At 40.0% G+C, this 19,576-nt stretch overlaps 1 protein-coding gene across 2 annotated transcripts in view; it reads left to right on the top strand.

Moving 5' to 3' along the window:
* si:dkey-49n23.1 (semaphorin-3D) overlaps window positions 1-19,576 on the top strand; it is a 297,367-nt gene that overhangs the window by 229,801 nt on the left and 47,990 nt on the right. For both annotated transcript variants that reach the window (XM_039773289.1, XM_039773290.1), the window contains exons 5-7: window positions 3,658-3,777; window positions 13,316-13,409; window positions 15,103-15,231. In XM_039773289.1, the coding sequence (XP_039629223.1) occupies window positions 3,658-3,777; window positions 13,316-13,409; window positions 15,103-15,231 (343 nt within the window). The remainder of the gene's footprint in view (window positions 1-3,657; window positions 3,778-13,315; window positions 13,410-15,102; window positions 15,232-19,576) is intronic.

The raw sequence follows: 19,576 nt of genomic DNA, 5'->3' as shown, positions 1-19,576 counted from the left end.
AGAGGCGGGTCCAGGCAGATGGACACTGGTAGGGACATTGGTGGTGGAAAACGCTGTCAATCTTCCATTCTGCAGAGGATGGAAAAGAAAATGTGTTATCTCACAACGCCAACAAATGTTCATCACCAGAGCTCTTAAACTGTCCCCTAAATACAAGTGTGTGACACTTAGTAAAGAGAAAATTAGGAGCACAGCTTGCCACTACCAAATATTAAGATTTCCAACTAGTCAATTTAAAATGCATCACTTATTATTTATCAATCTCAATCTTTTCACTTCCACACTAGATCTAATTGGAATAAATGGGTTTAAAAATGGATGGATGGATAGAGTAGAGTAGTTTTTTTGATATTCATCACCCCTAGTCCTCTGTGTCATCAACTGTAAATTTGTTAGGTATTTATTAAATAATAAAAAAGAAATGTATGCCTGGCGTAATATTCAGGTGTATTCGAGGACATGGGTAACTGCTTTGAAAGTTGGAGCTATTTCAGTTTTTTTAGTTACTTCATCAAAGAGCCAGTTACCACATCTTTGCTTAATAAATAATTTATATCACTAAGTCATATTCAAAATGAACAGCCGTATTGGAATTCAAGTGCATTCCTTACATCTATGTCACATTAGACAACGTTTCCAGCAGTTTTCAGTCTTCGTCTTCATCTACACAATCTTAGCCAGTCGGAGGCAGTCATTTACGTGGTCCCAAGAAGCCAATCGTCCAACGTGACGTGCTCGGTGACCGAGACCAACTAGTCTGCAACTGGCTACGATAAAATCAAACAAGTTGGCATTTCTCATTAGTCAGAGGGCGTGGGCTGTGTATGCCAGAATGCTGACAACCAAATGAACCAATGAATACTCATCCTGAAGTACAATGCGTAGAAAGCAGTGTGGCATATGGCCGGTCGTTTATCCCGGCCAATACCCCCAGGCCGCCAGATGGAACCCTCCCTGCAGCATGGAGGTGCCCCAAAGACCAGCAGGGAATCCTGGACAATGGAGTTTTTATCCACAGCCCTGCTGGATACCATGGGAGCCGCTAGAGGACGCTGCAGGGAGGAGTAAAGGATATTTTCCCTACGCCCCGGAAGTACATCTGAGTCAAATGGACAAAGAGAAGGGCGTGCTTCCGGGGTGAAGAAAAGGACTTGATAACCGGAAGTGATAAAGAATCATGGACTGAAGGATGGGAAACACTTCCAGGTCAGGAACTATAAAAAGACTCTGGGAACTCCCAGACGACGAGCTTAGCTGGGTGGAAGGGTGGCAACGCGTCTGGGAGTGTGGAGGATTGATTATTGTAGAAGTATTGTGTTATTTAATGAGTATTGTGGAGAGGAGGGTGCTTTGTGCACTGTGCATTATTATTAAAGTCAACTTTTAGACTTTTATATCGTGTCTTACATCTTGGACAAGGGTTCAAGGGAGCGATAGCGCCCCCAATCTGTAACAGCAGCTATGAGGTAAGGAACACATATGTTTTGAACTTCATAAACAGAAGAAAAGCTTGTCTGTCTGATGCCTCATATTTTACACACCATAACAGAATGGAAGAAAGAACTGAACGGGGACTCGCTGCAGCTTTTAACCCATCATTAAGCACCACTCACTTAGGCAACACACTCTTGTCTGTCAGAAAATTGGGCGAGCACAACAGTGCAGGAAGATTGGCACTTGGTCAGCAAATGGGACATTGGGCTGTGTAATATGATATAATGTGGCAATGAGATCAAGGACTGAAAGCGACAAATCTGACATTCCCCATGACACTAAATCCTATAACGTGACATTGGCTTAAGTAGACCACACAAAAAACTGTAAATCCAATATCATGAAGTTCAAAAAACCCAAAAAGGCTTGTAGTGGCTGAATAGCTTTCATAGACAGAAGAATCCAACTCAAGTGATGTCAGAATAGTATCGATTAATGTCCTATTGTTTGGGTCTGTGATTATTTGTAGTTCAGATTTATTACGCAAAACATTTTTCTAAGAAATACCCAAATTATTGGTTGCTTTGGACCACGACATACATCAGTAATAGAGTTACAATGTTCAGATAATGCAGGTGTGAGTTTTTTTAGTGTAACGTAACTAGTGAGTGCGTATTTGTTCAATCTGTTTGGCAGCATCAGGGACCACCATCTGAAAGACATTTTAAGTGCTTTTAAAGATAACATGCCATAACTTTCTCAGACCTGCTTACCAATTCACGTTTGGTGTGAAGTCTACCCTGATAGCACTTGGTGCATAGCAAATATCATACCCACTGACACATATGCCCACACTAAAAAAGGGCAAATTTGGGCAAGGAAATTTAAAAATGTTAATTAAAAACTTTTTATATTAGGTGTGATGTGTACAGTTCTGGTTGTTGGGATAATGAAGCCAGAAATATTACAAGATAACAAAAAGAGAGTAATCTTGACTAAAGTACTTGTTCTACATTGATAATACCCCAGGGTTCTTATCCAGGTCTTCAAGTTCAAAAGCCATCCATTTATCCATTATTTTCTTCTTGTTCTTGTTCTTGTTCTTGTTCTTGTTCTTGTTCTTGTTCTTCTTCTTCTTCTTCTTCTTCATGTTTTCCCACTTCTATGTAGGGTTGATGTTTTATAGATCTTTGGCTTGATTTTTACATCCAAATGTCTTTCCTGATGCCAACCCTCTCCATTTTTCTGGGCTTGGGACTGACTCCATAATTGAGGCTGGATTCCATTTATCCATCCATCCATTATCCAACCCACTATATCCTAACTACAGGGTCACTTGGGTCTGTTGGAGCCAATCCCAGTCAACACAGGGTGCAAGGTAGGAAACAAACCCCAGGATTCCATTTATAACTTTTCTAAACCCACTCATCTAGGACATGGTCGTGGGAAAGATGGAACCTATTCAATTGAGCATTGGGTCCAAGGCAGGAACAATCCCTTGTACAGTATGCCACACAAGGTGAACACACACAGACACACACACATGCACATCAGGGGCCAGCTTACCGTCATGAATTCATCTAACTTGCATGTTTTTAGACTGTAGAAGGAAACCCACCCAGGCACAGGGAGAACCTCAAGTCTGCAAAGCCCTCAGTAAATATCTGGAGAACTGCACTGGCCAGTAAGTGGAAATGAATTCAGGATGGCAATATTTCTACCCTTGGAGTGTGAATCAAACTTCTGAGACATGGAGATGAACTGGAGACCCTGGTAGACGTTTAAAAAATCAGAATGGGATGTTAGGGCAACTAATTGAGCCAGTGAGGATTGACAGAATCCCCCTTCCCCCTTGGCCAGCCCCCTCTTGGTTGTCGAATGTTTTAACTACGCACTTCATCTCATTCCCAATCCTGTTCTCTCTTGGCATTCATGCACACTCATCCTCACATTTTCCACTGTAAGTTATGACTTAAAATACACTTCTTTTGCCTTCTGTTCAACGTTGTTTTACATCTCATAACATTTAAAGTTATGAACTCTTGAACTAATGCATTAAGTGTATTTTGTGTACATAACAATGTTCTTTATTTAATACAAATGTAAGATAACTACATATAATAAAGAAACATTTAATTATTGGACATATGCTGGAGACGGTATGCCATATTTGCTTTATTCTTTCCGTATTTGCATCTGAACTATTTATTTCTCTTTTCTCAGACAGAATGTGCAAATTTTGTACGTCTCCTACAACATTTCAACAAAACCCACGTGTACGCTTGTGGAACAGGAGCCTTTCATCCTCTTTGCACTTACATCGACCTGGGACGCAGCACTGAAGTAAGTCCTAAGGCAGACTCACAAATATTATTCAGAAATACTGGTTTTCAGGTGCATCCCATAATAAGAGGACAAAATAGAGGGTCATCCTTAAACTGAGGTCTAGGATATCTGTAATGGTGGTAGATGTTTAACTTTTAGGTATTTTGCTTAAACCTTAATTTAGGAATTGGTTTGTGGACCCTAAATCATCAACAAGAAGTAAATATGCCATGATTTTGATATGCTGTAATATTTTCTAAAACATGTGTTTAATGTTTATGTTCTCATATTTCATAGTGAAGAATATATATTCTTATTCTTGGATAATATTTTTGTTTAATCTTGGTTGGTTTTATTATTACTTTACTGTATTTTAAATTTTAACACAACTTTGTCTTATTCTTCTGCTGTGCACAGCAGTGCCACCAAAATGCAGGTTTTTTCGATGTCATTAGTTTGACAGTTGCAATCAGTAGGGGGTGCCACTGAGCCCCTAAACCTCGAGACACAACTACACGGCGCAGTCTTGGATTCAAACACATGTAAAAGGCGCTATATAGCGCAGACTACGCAGAGGCATGTGTAAAACAAACAGACTTTTTTATTTCTCTTCATCCGTGGGCGCACGTCTTCCCCATGTCCCACAGGCCCAACACAGTCCCAAAGCACTTTAACACAGAGCTCTAACAACCCTTCCTGGCACCACCACTCCTCCCAGGCAACTTCTTCCTCCCAATTCTGGCCTCGAATAAAGGGAGGCTGGCCCGTTTTATAGCCCACCCGGAAGTGTTCCAGGTGCTTGACCAGCTAGTCCTGATTGCACCTCCGGGTGGGGCTGATAACTCGTCCATCCGGGTTGTTGGCTCTCGGCAGCAACCCCTAGCGGCTACCCCATCTCCCAACCAGGCTGTGGAGGACTCCATGTCCCATGGAGCCACGTGGGAGACTGGGAAATGAATAAGAGCTAGGGAGGCTGCCCCCAAGCGTCCCGGGGGAGGTATTGAGCTGTCCATGGTTGCTCCCCCGGAACATATGCAGCAGGGGCGTCCCGGCCGGGCATGGGACCCAGCTGTCCGTCACACACAATATATATTTATTTTACAATTCATTCACAGACCTCCAAATCCTCTTCCACACCTTCCATGTAGTCTCGTCCACTCTCCTCTCCTCTTGACTCTGACTACTCTACAGGAGAAGACTCGCTCTTTTATGCCACAGGATCACACCATGGAGGCACTTCTTGGTCATGCAGAAATCTTTCAAAGAAGGGACAAGATTCCCCGATAGCACCCCATGGAAACCCCCAGAAACCCTGACAGAGCTGTCCCACAGTACTGCAATTACCAACCTGCCCTGTGGGTATTCATATAGTAGTTCCACCAGTGAGATGGTGCCACCATGTGTATTGAGTGAACACATATAAGCGCAGTCGGCATACACCTTCTGTTCTCCCATGCAGTCGTCGTATCCTAGTAAAGAACGAGTATCCACCCTAGCTGGTACCCTCTTCCATCTTCAATCTTCTGTTATGACTTCTTGTTCTGGTAAGGAATCAACACACATCCAGCCAGGACATCAGGCCATCTCTGTCCTTCTATTATGGCCTCCCTCCTGGGAAAGGAAGAATAATTCATCCCAGTTGGGACACTAATCTATCCCATATGGTACTCACACAGTTTAAAGGTCAGCGTCGTCTATGCCACTTTGTCAAACACTATGGATTAACTTTACAAATATCTGTTAGAGGTTTAATAATTATTATTCTTACTTAAATGGCCAGAAACCTCTGTGCTTAGCTTTTTGGCAAATATTTTTGGTTTGTGTTTTTAGAGTTATTAGTGTTCAGGTTTACGATTCTGCTTCCTCTCTCAGTATCTGACATTATCCATTGTCTGAACTAAAGAAAACTAGAAAGTTGAAATAACTTGAATAGAAATGATACAGATAACGTAACATTATCAAATGTGTGTAATCCAAATTAGAATTGAGGGAGCACAACACAGCAATCAGTCTTATACAGGGCACAAGTCCATCCCAGAGCCACTCATTTGCACAGTTGTGTTCACACTTTACACTCACACAGGGCTAATTCACTTAACACGCACAACTATGGGGATGTGGGAGGAAAACTGCAGGACCCAAAGAAAGACCCACCCAAAGATGGAACGTCTACTCAATACAAAAGGGGAGTAGAGGGGAGCTCATGGGATACCGAAACAGTGTGGTAAGTGACGCTCTTCTGTACCACTAACTACATCTACAAGTATTAGACACATTAATTCATTGGATACCCAGTTTTAACTCTATATGTAGCAAATATATAAGAGTTTTTATTCACATCTGTTTTTCGCAAACAATAATGAAGAAGAATTATGAAAAAAAAAGTATAGTATTTTTAGTATAGCATAGTGACATGGAAATGATACATTGTACCTGCCAATAAGCTGTATATTACAGAACTGCAACACAGCTCAGCGGTTCTCAACCTGTAACAAAAAAGGGGGCGCGAAGATGTAAAACAAAGAGAACAAGAATTAAAAATATGAAAAATACATCTATTGAAACCAAAACAAATTAACTTAAACTACATTATGATACTAGAAAAATAAATATAGAGTTAGATAAATGTCGATAAAAGTTAGCAAGTATAATAAAACATGTAGCTGTGTATCGGCAGCAAAAAACATAGGAATACATTTTATTAAATTAAATACATTTTATTCGATTAAAACTGTAAAGTAAACTCAGGTCGCAAATACTTAAAGATTGAGAAATGCTGACGTAACATATAGTAATGAACAAAAATGTGCAGAAGGAGGCTGGGCTATTGTGGTATTTGACAGATCTGTTGGTAATGGAGAGCAGTCAGATAAACAGAGTGCGCCAGCTGCTCATGACACAGACTGCTTGAGGTGAAAACTGGTTTGGAATTTGCTCGTCTGTTGTTTTTGTACTTCCGGTACTATGAGGACTTTTTGTCCCCAGGGTGGTTGGAATCCTATAATAAAGTGGAGGCATTATTTTAGCAGTGTCTGGGACAGATGTCGCTGCCCCTTAATGTTTTAGATTAGATGAGATTAGATTAGAGATTAAAGATCTTCATTGTCACATACACTTCAGGAACACAGTGAAATTCCACAGTTATGGTAATGTACAAATAAATACAGTAAATAAATAAGAGTAGCAGTAGGTAAATAAAATATACATAAACACTACCAATAAATAATTTAGTACAGTAAATAACAGCTAAAAGTACACATAAACTAACAGGTGGGTACAGTACACAGTGCAATGCAGGTAGTTACTGGGAGCTTCACTGACCTCATGGCCTGGAAGAAGACGCTGTGGATTGAGTGGTGAGCTGATTCAAGAACTAAGAGGTATGAGTTATGAGGAGAGACTGAAGGACACAAACCTTTTCAGTTTAAGCAAACTGAGATTTGGAAGTGACATGATCGAAACAAGTAAGAATACTGTAAGGTTTCTAAACTCTTTTGGGACTCCCCCCCGAATGGGACGACACGCCTGAAGAACATCCCGAAGCGCGATTGCCATGTCTATGAAAGACAGCATATCTGTTGGCAGGTCCACCGTGGGCTCTCAGTGCTGCAGCCAATCATGGTCGCGGTATAAGTGCCTGTTGTCGATGGGTGATGCAAGTAACATTATAAATGTACAGCACAGTCTTACTTGGCCACGACTCTGCCTGATTGCTGTGTCTGTGGTAGATCCTGCTGCAATAAATAACAGTGTTGTTCCTGTTTCAAGCGGAATAAGGTTGGTTTTGCTAAAGTACTGGAACTCAGCCTCATGTTTTGGGGTGCAGGACAGAGACTCACACGTTACAAATATGAAAGGAATTATTACAGTATATCCAGGCTGTTATTTTGAAAGAAATTCTTCAATGAGAATACAGAGACATGGTTGTCTTAAGAGCAGTTTCAACACAAATGTTCGAAAGTTTTTCCTCACACACAAAAAAACAGACATATGAAGTAGTGTGGTGGAGTTAGGGACCTTTGTATTTTGACTTTTTGATATTATTTTGGACAGTCTAAGTGAATAGGGTGAGCTTGTTTGACTGAATGGCCTCTTCTCATCACAATTGTTATAATATTCTAATGTTTTGATGTGCTAACTAAAATAAAACATTGCATTACCTGTTGCCTTTAATTTGGGATGTCCAGCATTAATGTGAAATTTGCAGTTTGCATTCTAAAAACCTCTTTTGATCTCACCCATTACCACCTATAATAAAAAGAAGACCTGAGCTCCGATTCCATTGCTACCATTTATTTTGTTAAAAGACTAACACTGGCCATATTCTCTTTGCTTTATTGCTGCTGTGGTGTGGCAGTAAGTTTGTTATTATTGATAAGGGTGACTGGGCTGGTACTCCAACCTTTTGCCTGACTACTCTGGTCTGCTCTCCAGGCCACGCTACAAAACAAATGGACACAGTGTGATCTGAGGGTTATAAATGAGGCCTTTAGTGTGCAAAACAGATAAATCAAATCAGATGAAGATGAAAAATTCAAACGTCAGGCACAGGGTATTAAGGTATTATTTAGATGGGTTTGATATTGTTGTATGTTTATTAATATTTATTATTCTAAATTGTCCCTAGGGTGTGCTTGGTGTGTGTGCGCCCTGCCCAGGGTTTGTTTCCTGCCCTTGCGCCCTGTGTTGGCCGGGACTGGCTCCAGCAGACCACCGTGACCCTGTAGTTAGGATATAGCGGGTTGGATAATGAATGGATGGGTGAATGTTCATTTATTGCTATCACTTTTATAATATCAATTGACGACACACAGACGTTGATAATGATTCTTAAATATAGTTTTTCTTCTTCTTCTTCTTTCGGCTGCTCCCATTAGGGGTCGCCACAGTGGATCATCTTCTTCCATATCTTTCTGTCCTCTTCATCTTGTTCTGTTACCCCCATCACCTGCATGTCCTCCCTCACCACATCCATAAACCTTTTCTTAGGCCTTCCTCTTTTACCTCTTACCTGGCAGCTCTATCCTTAACATCCTTCTCCCAATATACCCAGCATCTCTCCTCTGCACATGTCCAAACCAACTCAATCTCGCCTCTCTGACTTTGTCTCCCAACCATCCAACTTGAGCTGACCCTCTAATGTCCTCATTTCTAATCCTGTCGATTCTCGTCATACCTAATGCAAATCTTGGCATCTTTAACTGCCACCTCCAGCACAGTTCCTGCTTTCTGGTCAGTGCCACCGTCTCCAACCCATATAACATAGCTGGTCTCACTACCGTCCTTAATAACTGTAAAATCATGTCCGTTTCCTCATTAGGTTCTCTCAGAAAAAGACCAAAATACCTTTTTTTATGAACTTCCTTTTTCCTTCTAAAATCCCACCCACCAACATTCTACTGGAAATTACCAACAACATGAATGTCAATCAACATCAATATAAATTTAACTTGTTACTGAACATACAAATACGCAACAACTTTATTTATCACTTTCTGTCGACTGTGTTATTTTACCAATTACTGTGTTTTTAAAACCTGTTTCTGCACCAATAGTGGTAGCAACAAATATCTTCATTATATTGTGTGGTACAATGCCAATAAGCTGAACTGATCTGAATTAAAATTAAATGTTCACAAACATTTTACAGTGGCATTGCCTTGGTATAAATAAATAGGGAAAAACTGTCTTTTGGAATTTCAACATGGCAAAGCACAGGCCAAGATGAGGCAAAACGATGTACTCTAAGACAAGAGCTGTAATCCAGTGAGACAGTAAAACAGATTAGCTGAGAAAAAGATGTCACTCGTACATGTGCTTTGGCCACTAGAAAACTCTGCTTTTGCTGGAGGGGTCGCTCAGCCATCACCAGTGCACTCCTGCTGCCTGATGGGATTTGCAGTCCCCATGTCAGTTCTTTCTTTGTGGTTGCCCTCTTTTCATTATATCCCTGCTATCCATGTTAGAGCACTTCAGAAGTATGCTAGTGTCCATCTGCCCTGCGTGTGTTATTGCCAGCGAGCCCCACTGGGTTGGTAGATAGTGGGCATACAGGTTGCCTCTGAGGCAGAGAGGTGTGGGCAAACGGGTGATGCAGCTTGGAGATGCCAACACCAGTGCACTCCTGCTGCCTGATGGGATTTGCAGTCCCCATGTCAGTTCTTTCTTTGTGGTTGCCCTCTTTTCATTATACCCCTGCTACATACAACACCATGTAGCCCACATTTTAAGTTGGACCATCGGCTACACATACAATTTCCTGAAAACTGGTTCAACTGCGCATGACTGGAGAACAAACAGACATTAAAACAGCTTATGATTTCATTGATATAGATCAGTGTTTTTGAACCAGTGTGCTGCAGCACTGTGGCGTACCCTGAGAGCTACCCAGGTGTGCAACGGAGATAATAGTGTAGTGCACTTCAGTCTGAACCTGAGAGGGAAAACTCTGAAGAGGATAGCTGGCATACAAGCAGCTCTCTGGGTACCATGTTAGAGCACTTCAGAAGTATGCTAGTGTCCATCTGCCCTGGGTGTGTTATTGCCAGCGAGCCCCACTGGGTTGGTGGATAGTGGGCATATGGGTTGCCTCTGAGGCAGAGAGGTGCGGGAAAAGGGGTGATGCAGCTTGGAGATGCCACCAAAGTGCTCACTAAGTGCCATGTCTGCAAATGCTGATCTCGGAGCTCATCTTTTACCAGCTTCTCTACAGACAGTTGAGTGTGTATAAAAGATGTACTTATTTGTGGTTTGTGAAATAGTGCTGCACCTTGGGATGATTTTGGTTACAAAAAGTGTGCCACTACAGAAATAAAACGTTAGAAAATTATAATATAGATAAACAAAGTAAAACGAGCTGCAAGTCCAGTGGCTTAATGCACAGTTCTGCTCTTTACCACCACTAAATTCTGACAAAAACTCTTCACAGTATGATCTTTGTCTTCTGTGTTAAAGGTCAGTTCAAGGCAGATAACATCACATCCCCTACTGCTTTGAAATATTTTAGTTGCTTTGCGTAAAATTCCAGGATATCAGTATAAATGAAATTTCCCTTATCAAAGCATGTTTTGGCTGTCTGTTAACACTCTTTTACTGAACAGCATAATCACTTCCTTTTAGTTACACAGGATACAAGGTTTTTTTTTGTATAATTGTAAAATGTTTCCTAGATCCCAGTCCTTTGCAGTTCCCTTTATTTGAAGTAGTCTCTGATGAACTCCTGTTAAAGTTTAACACACACTAGAATCAGCAAATTCCTGAAGCACACTAGGGGGAGCAGAATACGTCCTTCATCCCACATTCCTTAGACGTGTATGTTGGGTTGACTCTAACTGGATGGGTGTGTGCATGGCTGGGCTCTGCAATGAACCAAAGGTTGATTCCTGCCCTGAACTCAAATGCTGCCAATCTTTGGCCTTCCAGAACTTGGGATTTGATAGCAGGATTGAACATCTGAATGGGTCCTGCCATTAATGGGCAGATAAATGAACTCTTCAATTGTGAAAATCTTGGGGTGGAGTTAGTGAGCATTTATAAAAAGAGAAAAAAATAAATAAACAAATAAAGGTTAATTCCACACTGATAAAAATTATAGTTGTGTTGGATGAGCTAAAATATTATGCACCTTACCAGTGTCTGTCCATTTTTGAGTCAGGGAGTGTGAAGCGGCCAGGATGAGGATCAGCACCTCTAAGTCTGAGGTCATGGTTCTCAGGCAGAAAAGGGTGGCGTGCCCACTTTAGGGCGGGAAGGAGGGGCTACTTCAAGTGGAAGAGTTTAAGTATTTTGGGGTCTTGTTCTCAAGTGAGGGAAGAAGAGAGTGGGAGAGTGACAGGCAGATCAGAACAACATCTGCAGATACAATAGATGGATAGATTTTAGACTTTATTTGTCCCCTGGTGGAAATGTGGCTTTTTACAGAAGGTCTTTAAAAAAAATAGATAGATAGGTAAATAAATATATGTACACACACACTATGAGCAAATACACAACAACAACAACATTTATTTATATCGTACATTTCCATACAAATAATGTAGCTCAAAGTGCTTTACATGATGAAGAAAAGAGAAATAAAAAGACAAAGTAAGAATTAAAATAAGAGAACACAAATTAACATCGAATAAGAGTAAGGTCCGATGGCCAGGGAGGACAGAAAAAAAAAAACTCCAGACGGGTGGAGAGAAAAAATAAAATCTGCAGGGGTTCCAGACCATGAGACCACCCAGTCCCCTCTGGGCATTCTACCTAACATAAATGAAACAGTCCTCTTTGCATTTAGGGTTCTCATGGAAGGACTTGATGATGATGGTCATGTAGACTTCTGGCTTTTAGTCCATCAATGTAGGAACATCACGGTGCTTTGATTAGGTGGTGGTAGTGCAGGCTGCCACCACAGAAAACCAGGAAAGAAACAGAAGAGAGAGTAGGGGTTAGTACAGATTTTAGAGACACTTATGAATAGTTATGATAAAAAATTGAATATACAGAGTATCAGGATTAAATTAAAATGAAGTTATGAGAAAGCCAATTAAAGTAATGTGTTTTCAGCAGTGTTTTAAAGTGCTCCACTGTATCAGCCTGGTGAATTCCTATTGGCAGGCTATTCCAGATTTTTGGGTGCATAACAGCAGAAGGCCGCCTCACCACTTCTTTTAAGTTTTGTTCTTGGAATTCTAAGCAGACACTCATTTGAAGATCTAAGGTTACGATTTGGAATATAAGGTGTCAGACATTTCGATATATAAGATGGAGCGAGATTATTTAAGGCTTTATAAACCATAAGCAGTACACAGGTAACCAGTGTAGTGACATCAAAACTGGAGAAATGTGCTCAGATTTTCTTTTCCTAGTTAGGATTCTAGCAGCTGCATTCTGCACTCGTTGCAAGTGATTTATGTGTTTTTTAGGGTAGTCCTGAGAGGAGTGCGTTACAGTAATCTAGTCGACTGAAATCAAAAGCGTGAACTAATTTCTCAGCATCTTTCAATGATATAAGAGGTCTAACTTTTGCTATGTTTCTTAAGTCAAAAAATGCTGTCCTAGTGGTCTGATGAATATGTGATTTAAAATTCAGGTTACAGTCAACGATTACCCCTAAGTTCTTTACCTCCGTTTTGACTTTTAATCCTAATGCATCAAGTTTAGAATGACTGAAGAAGGAAAAGTAAACTTCCGACTTGGCAGTCCCAGGCCTAGTGATGCATTATGGAGACGTATTGCTGTTGGTATGAAGAAGTCCCCGGTCATATTTCTTAACACGCTTCTGCTGAATGATTTGTCGATTTCAAGTCATTAACATTAGCGTGACAGAGAGAGGATGTGCAGCATTGTTCATAATGTCACTCAGCTTTGTTTGAATTCTCTCCTTCACTACTACCTCCTGTGGGCCCAGAGTGCATCTCATAACTGAGCCTGCCCTTTTAATTTATGTGGCTGTTCTACCAGTTGGTAATAATGAAGAATCCAGAGGGAAATTGTAGATTGTACATTCATTTTATAATTCTCTAAATTATGAAATAAATTATTCATAACAACTTTTTATTTTTTTGTCTAGAAACCTGTTGTTCATCTCATTCCTCACTTGCTTGAGTCCGGACGTGGGAAATGTCCATTCAGCCCTCACGAATCTTTTACAGCTCTGCTTACCAGTAAGAATATTTTAAAAATCACATTATTAGAGTTGTCTTCATGATGAAACACATTAATCTTTTTAAGCATTTTGGGTTCATGGTGCTGCCAAACTGTACCATAATTGTTGCATATTCAGTATAACATTTTACAAATGGGTTGATGCCACTAGATAAGGAGACAGATGCTGTATATTCATTGAAATGGCTCTGAATTAGCACTTTAGTTGTGATAAAGACCCACCAATATTATTTTGAAAGAGCACTGCGCACAGCTAGCATGACTTTGAATGGAGTTTGGCGCAGTGAGTATTGTGGAATCTGCCAGCGAGGTTCTGCACAATCCACAACTTTGGAACATTTTAATGCCAGATCATATATTACAATAAAGTCCCTTGATTGCACGTTTTCATACACTAAATACTCAACAAAACATTAATGGATTATGCCACTTGTTATCACGATGGTCTCTAGGAAGAAAAGAATTCCTGTCAAGAACATGTACCCCCTGAGGCTTTCTCTTGACTAATGGACTCCTTATGGGTCTGGTTTCACCCCTAGGAGTTCATGTCCACCAGGCTGAGAAGAGCACCATGGGGGTCAGTATCAGTCTCAACCCCTTGACCTTACCATGGGCCAAAGAAGTAATTCAATGGAAATGAATCTACATTAGAGGGTTTCTAAAGTAGTGTATCCAGCAGAGAGCGATCTTGTGTCCCTGGAATGTGTTTCTTAATGCAGAATTAATTAGAACCAAATACTAAACCTTTTGTACTTAATTAAAAGAGAGAGAAATATGGTACAAAAAGAGATATATGTATTTAACTTAACATTCCCAAAAATATTATGCATAACCCTGTATACATACATATTTAGGCTGGAGAGATGCATTGGGACATCTCAGCTAAGTGGGAGAATGCTGACAAGATCAGATGCCCCATCCAGCAGCTACAGTGACGCCTCTGACGTTGTGGTAGATTCTTGTCATTATAAACACTCACATAATTACATATTCATAGAATTCATGTCAGAACTGGCTGGTTATTAATGCAGTACCTTCATAAACACTGGGCTCTGTAACCATATTGGTTAAGCAGACATTAGCACTTCCCAAAAACAACCTGTTTTCTGCCCCTAACCCTTACAGCTGTCATGTCTCAGTCTCCCTCGCTGTCACTCAGCTGAATTGCATGAATTTGTGAAATTTTTTGAAATTACATTGGCACAAATAATCTTCTTGCTACAAGTAGAAGCCTTGAAATATGTGCTGGTATCTTAATGTGGGTGTCTTTGGAGGGGTATATGGTCACAAGGGGAAGACCATAAGATTTTCGTGCTATGCACCCAATAAATAGACCACTTACTTTGTGTCACAACCTAATGCTTTTTATCTCTCACGTTCTCATCTTGAATTATACAAGAGTTGGGATATTGTTTTGCAGCTAAAAACTGTGTACACATTTACTCTATATATGTGTCCAAATATAGAGCCCTACAATTTGTAGAGCTCTTTTTAGTTAAGGACTGAACGAAATTGCTAACCAAGGAATATTTTCATCAAGTGGCCTTCTTTCAAAGCATTGTAATTCTTTTGCTTAGCACTACCTTACTGAAATGCTTAAACATTGATTAAATACTTACCAGCATATTAAGAAAATACAACTTTTGATACTCTCAAGATCTGTCATTAAGTGCAGTTGTTTGTTTCACCCAGCTGAAGGACTGTATGCCGGTACATCTGTGGATTTCATGGGTACAAATGCAGCCATTTTTCGGACAACTGTCCAAGGAAGGAATCAACATTACATCCGCACTGAGGCCAATCAAGACAACTGGTTAAATGGTAAGGGAGACGGGGTTTAGTGTTTGATTGGGTCACAAAACCACCAAGTGATGGTCAAAAACTGTCACTGCTATGAATTGGAGCTCAAATAGTCCTTCCACGGGTTTCAAAATGAAAGTCTGTTTCTTTTTTAAATGTTTGAAAGTCACTGAAAAAAATGTCAGGTTTAGATTGGGCCTGCTATTAACTGAGGTTGTTCCACCGCAAAGTCTTGCGTAAACAAAACGTGAACTTTTAGTCCTAAAAAAGTGCAAATAAAAACCAAGTTAAAGATAAGGAGCTGTGTGGTATCTCTTACGTTTTCTAAATAGTCACTTCTTTCAGTTCCTCTAGGAGTTATAATGTGTTTTATTACTTATGACGGCTTGTCTACAGCAAATGAAGCTTTTCAATTTTGGCAATACACTTTGTTTTGTTTTCAACATGAATAAAATACATCTTGATATCAATCACAGTGCCATGTACCTACGTATTCATATTCAAAGAAACATCAATGTAAGCAATGCGTTGATATGGTAGGGCGTTTTAACTATTTGACAGTCTTCTCAATTATTTCTATGCATTTCTGTGTCTGGGGCATGTGGTCAAGTAAAGGAACTGAAAGTCGCCACTGGAAACTGTAGGGGAGCCAACCCTGTCATCCAACAAAACACTCATTTGAAAATAAATAAAAATGAGTGCTGCTATACGCGGCAACAGAAAGGCTTCAAAAAAAGATTGTCGTCAGACTATGTAATCGCAAAGTTATCAGAAAGGAACTCCATCTCATCTTGGGTTCTTTGCAAGACTGAACACCTCCTCCCGTCAGCAGCAGTTAATAGCTCGGGGATCAGAAGGAGCGGAGTCAATTTGCCCTCACTGGGCGTCTTCTCTGTGCTGCGGAGGAAATAAGAGAGAAGAATGTTAGCATCAGCACCCCCTCTCAACCCGAAGCGGTATTACATACATGTATACCATACATACATGAGCCCAGCAAGTGATCCACAGACGTGATTGTGCCTTTAGCTTGCATGCCTGTGTGTCATGGTGTTTATCTGCACCTCAGCTGGTCTGTGTTCAAGATTACTTCTTTCTTGTCAATGTAGTTCAGCTTCTTATCTTCCTTATAGGAGAGGGTTATGTGACCCAACAAAAGTACAGATGCAAACAACAGCAAACTTTGCACAACTGTCGTCACACATTTCCCAGTCTTTGTCATTCGTGCATTCTGTATCCCACACTTGACCCTCAGCAGATGTCGCTGCCATTATTCTTCTTTCTATTATGGTGTTCTTTGTCACATAATCAGCCTCTGTGATTTACTTGACTCTCAACTCTCTTGTCTATCTATCTATCTATCTATCTATCTATCTATCTATCTATCTATCTATCTATCTATCTATTATATAGTGCCTTTTATCTATCTATCTATTGTCACAAACTCGACACAGAGTCATGGAAAGGTTTGGGGCAGCCACCCATATAATTGGTTTCCTGGCTACAAAGTTACAATATGGTAAACAGCACTGATGTGCACAATACCGAGTCCAAAACAGAACTGAGGGAATAGGGAAAAGGTGGAGGCTTTTAAAGGGGAAGACAAGAAGTGAAGTCAAAGGGGTCGGTCTCACGAAGGTCTTCTGCTATTGGTGCAAGCCCGAACGTGACATCACAGGGGCCGGAGCCGGCAAGGTCTCCTTCCATTGGCTTGGTCCCGGAAGTGACGTCAAGAGGACCAGGTGGAAACTCCTGTGAATGGTCTGCAGGCAAGGGAGAAAAAGAGTCAGTGCACTCTGCCACATCCCGGTATGTCTTGGAACTGCCCTTACTCAGGCTGCCATGTGCACGTGTGTGACACTATCTATCTATCTATCTATCTATCTATCTATCTATCTATCTATCTATCTATCTATCTATCTATCTATCTATCTATCTATCTATCATATACTTAGTAATAATAATTATTATGAGTGATATTTTCTCATTGTCTATGTAAGTTTTTTCCTCCCACATCTCAAAGATGTTCATATTAAGTTAAATGGCAACAGTACAGGGGTGTGCATACATACAGTATGGCCTATCCAAGGTTCTCCCCTTCTTAGCCCAAGATTGACTTTAACCGCCTCACAATCATGAATTGCTAAAGTGAGGGTGAATGTAACTCTACAGGATTTTAAAATGCAATTGTAAATATCAAAAATAAGAATTATGGTAAAAAAAATAGATGACTTGCTGTAATCAAATGACTTGCTCTAATGTTGTATTTTGTTAACTTGGCACGGAGTATAACGTCTTCTTAGAAATTGCATAATATTTCCAGTGGAATCTCCCCCCAAAACAGATGTATTTTTTTTAACTCTCAAGATTCTCAATATTTTAAAATGAGTTCCTTCTTGTTTTTGATTATTGGAAAATATTGAAGCACATTCCTGGGTACAGTAGGTCAGCAGTTAGTATTGATGCCAGACAGACCTATTATCCGCCACAATTGTCTTCTCGGGTTTCTCTGACTTCCTCTCTTCACCTTCACTTTCACTCTGTGTATCCTGGAGAGGGCTGTGATTGCAGTATGCTGAGCTGGACAGATCAGGTCATTCTATTCTTGACAACTTCTTACTGCTATTGATGGAAAATTCCTAGATAATCCCATGGCAGATAATAGATATCATCCTTCCAGCAAGTTTGTTTCGTTGTTTAATAACTCATACTAGTTTAACTGAAAACTGGAAACTGACCTGTTATGGAAAATAGTGCATGTAAGCATGCCCTGTGTCGAACTTGGTGCCCCTCTTTTGTTGGGATCTGCCTTACACTTGATAGTTTGCCATCCGCCAAGCAGATAGGTAGAAAAACAGTGCTGAGTAAATGTGAAGAAGTCAGTCAGTCATTTTCTAACCTCTTTGCTCATGAACAAGGTCACATCACTGGAGTCTTTCCTAGCCAGCATAGGGCACAAAACAGGAAAAAAACCCTGGACAGGGTGTCAGTCTATCGTAGGGTGAACACTCACACACACACCAACCACACACCAACCACACACTAGAGCCAAATTAATATTACCAAACCAACCTAACCTGCATGTCTTTAGACAGTGGTAGGAAACTGGAGCACCTGCAAACCCTGGTCTCCTTACTATGCCATCATGCCACCCATGTAAGGATGTAACCCATTTACAGTGTTTTGAGTGCACCTCATTATATCTCTTAATATTAATTTGGTTTGCATCTGCCTGGACCTTCCAGTAATGTACTTCCTATGCATGACCCCAGTCCTTTGGGGGACTGAAACCTGTGAAATTTGCAATTTTCATCTTGTCTTGTCACCAAGATTTTAGATAGATAGAAATAGATAGAGATAGGAATTCTATAAAAATTAATTGTACTGCAGCATTCTAAACAGACAGAAAACACACTTTATGGACAGAGTTTCTTTACTTGCTCAAAGTTAAACTGAGGCTCTTTAGATATATTATACTCACCTCATTAAATAATAATGTTACTAGTTTTTGTATGTTCTGTTCTTATGTTTCCAGAGGCATTTCAATTAGATGAAAAGATATAAGGCATATTTAAAAAAAAGAAAAGAAAAGAAAAGAATCATTCGTGCTGTCTCTTGCCAATTTGGGATAGGCATTGCCAATTACCTGCTGCCACCCACCCTCCTTTTTAAAGTTCCAAAATGATTAATCACTGGAAATAATGTGGGCGTGTTGGGGGAATTAGAGGACCTGTCAAATTCAGTCCGTACAGTACTCTGTTTTTGAGGTCTGGTAATTTTTAATTTAAAAAGAATTCCTCCAAGTACTGCTATTTCTAGCAGTTCAGCAATAGGACTGCATAAATACAAACAAGATAGATAGATAGATAGATAGATAGATAGATAGATAGATAGATAGATAGATAGATAGATAGATAGATAGATAGATAGATAGGAAAGGCACTATACATGATAGATAGATAGATAGATAGATAGATAGATAGATAGATAGATAGATAGATAGATAGATAGATAGATAGATAGATAGATAGATAGATAGATAGATAGATAGATAGATAGATAGATAGATAGATAGATAGATAGATAGATAGATAGATAGATAGATAGATATTGTCCAGTGGGAAATTTAGCTTTTACAGAAACTCAAGAAATCTTCTATGCATTATAAGAAAATTTTACCGTCTTTGTGTGTTTGGTACTACCAAGCAATCCCATTGTTCAGTTTGGCTTTGGTCTGATTGGTTAGTTTGGTTTTTGCTGACTCAGTGGTAGGGACAATGGCACTATACTTTACAGGTGCAAAGTTTAACTGCTGCTGATGATGATGATGATGAAAAAGAAGTTAAAATAGACCATTTCAGTGACAACA

Source organism: Polypterus senegalus, chromosome 12 (assembly GCF_016835505.1).
Source record: "Polypterus senegalus isolate Bchr_013 chromosome 12, ASM1683550v1, whole genome shotgun sequence".
Classification (NCBI taxonomy): Eukaryota; Metazoa; Chordata; class Cladistia; order Polypteriformes; family Polypteridae; genus Polypterus; species Polypterus senegalus.
Note: the sequence above shows the minus strand (reverse complement) of the source record. Positions and strands in the feature narration are given on the sequence as shown.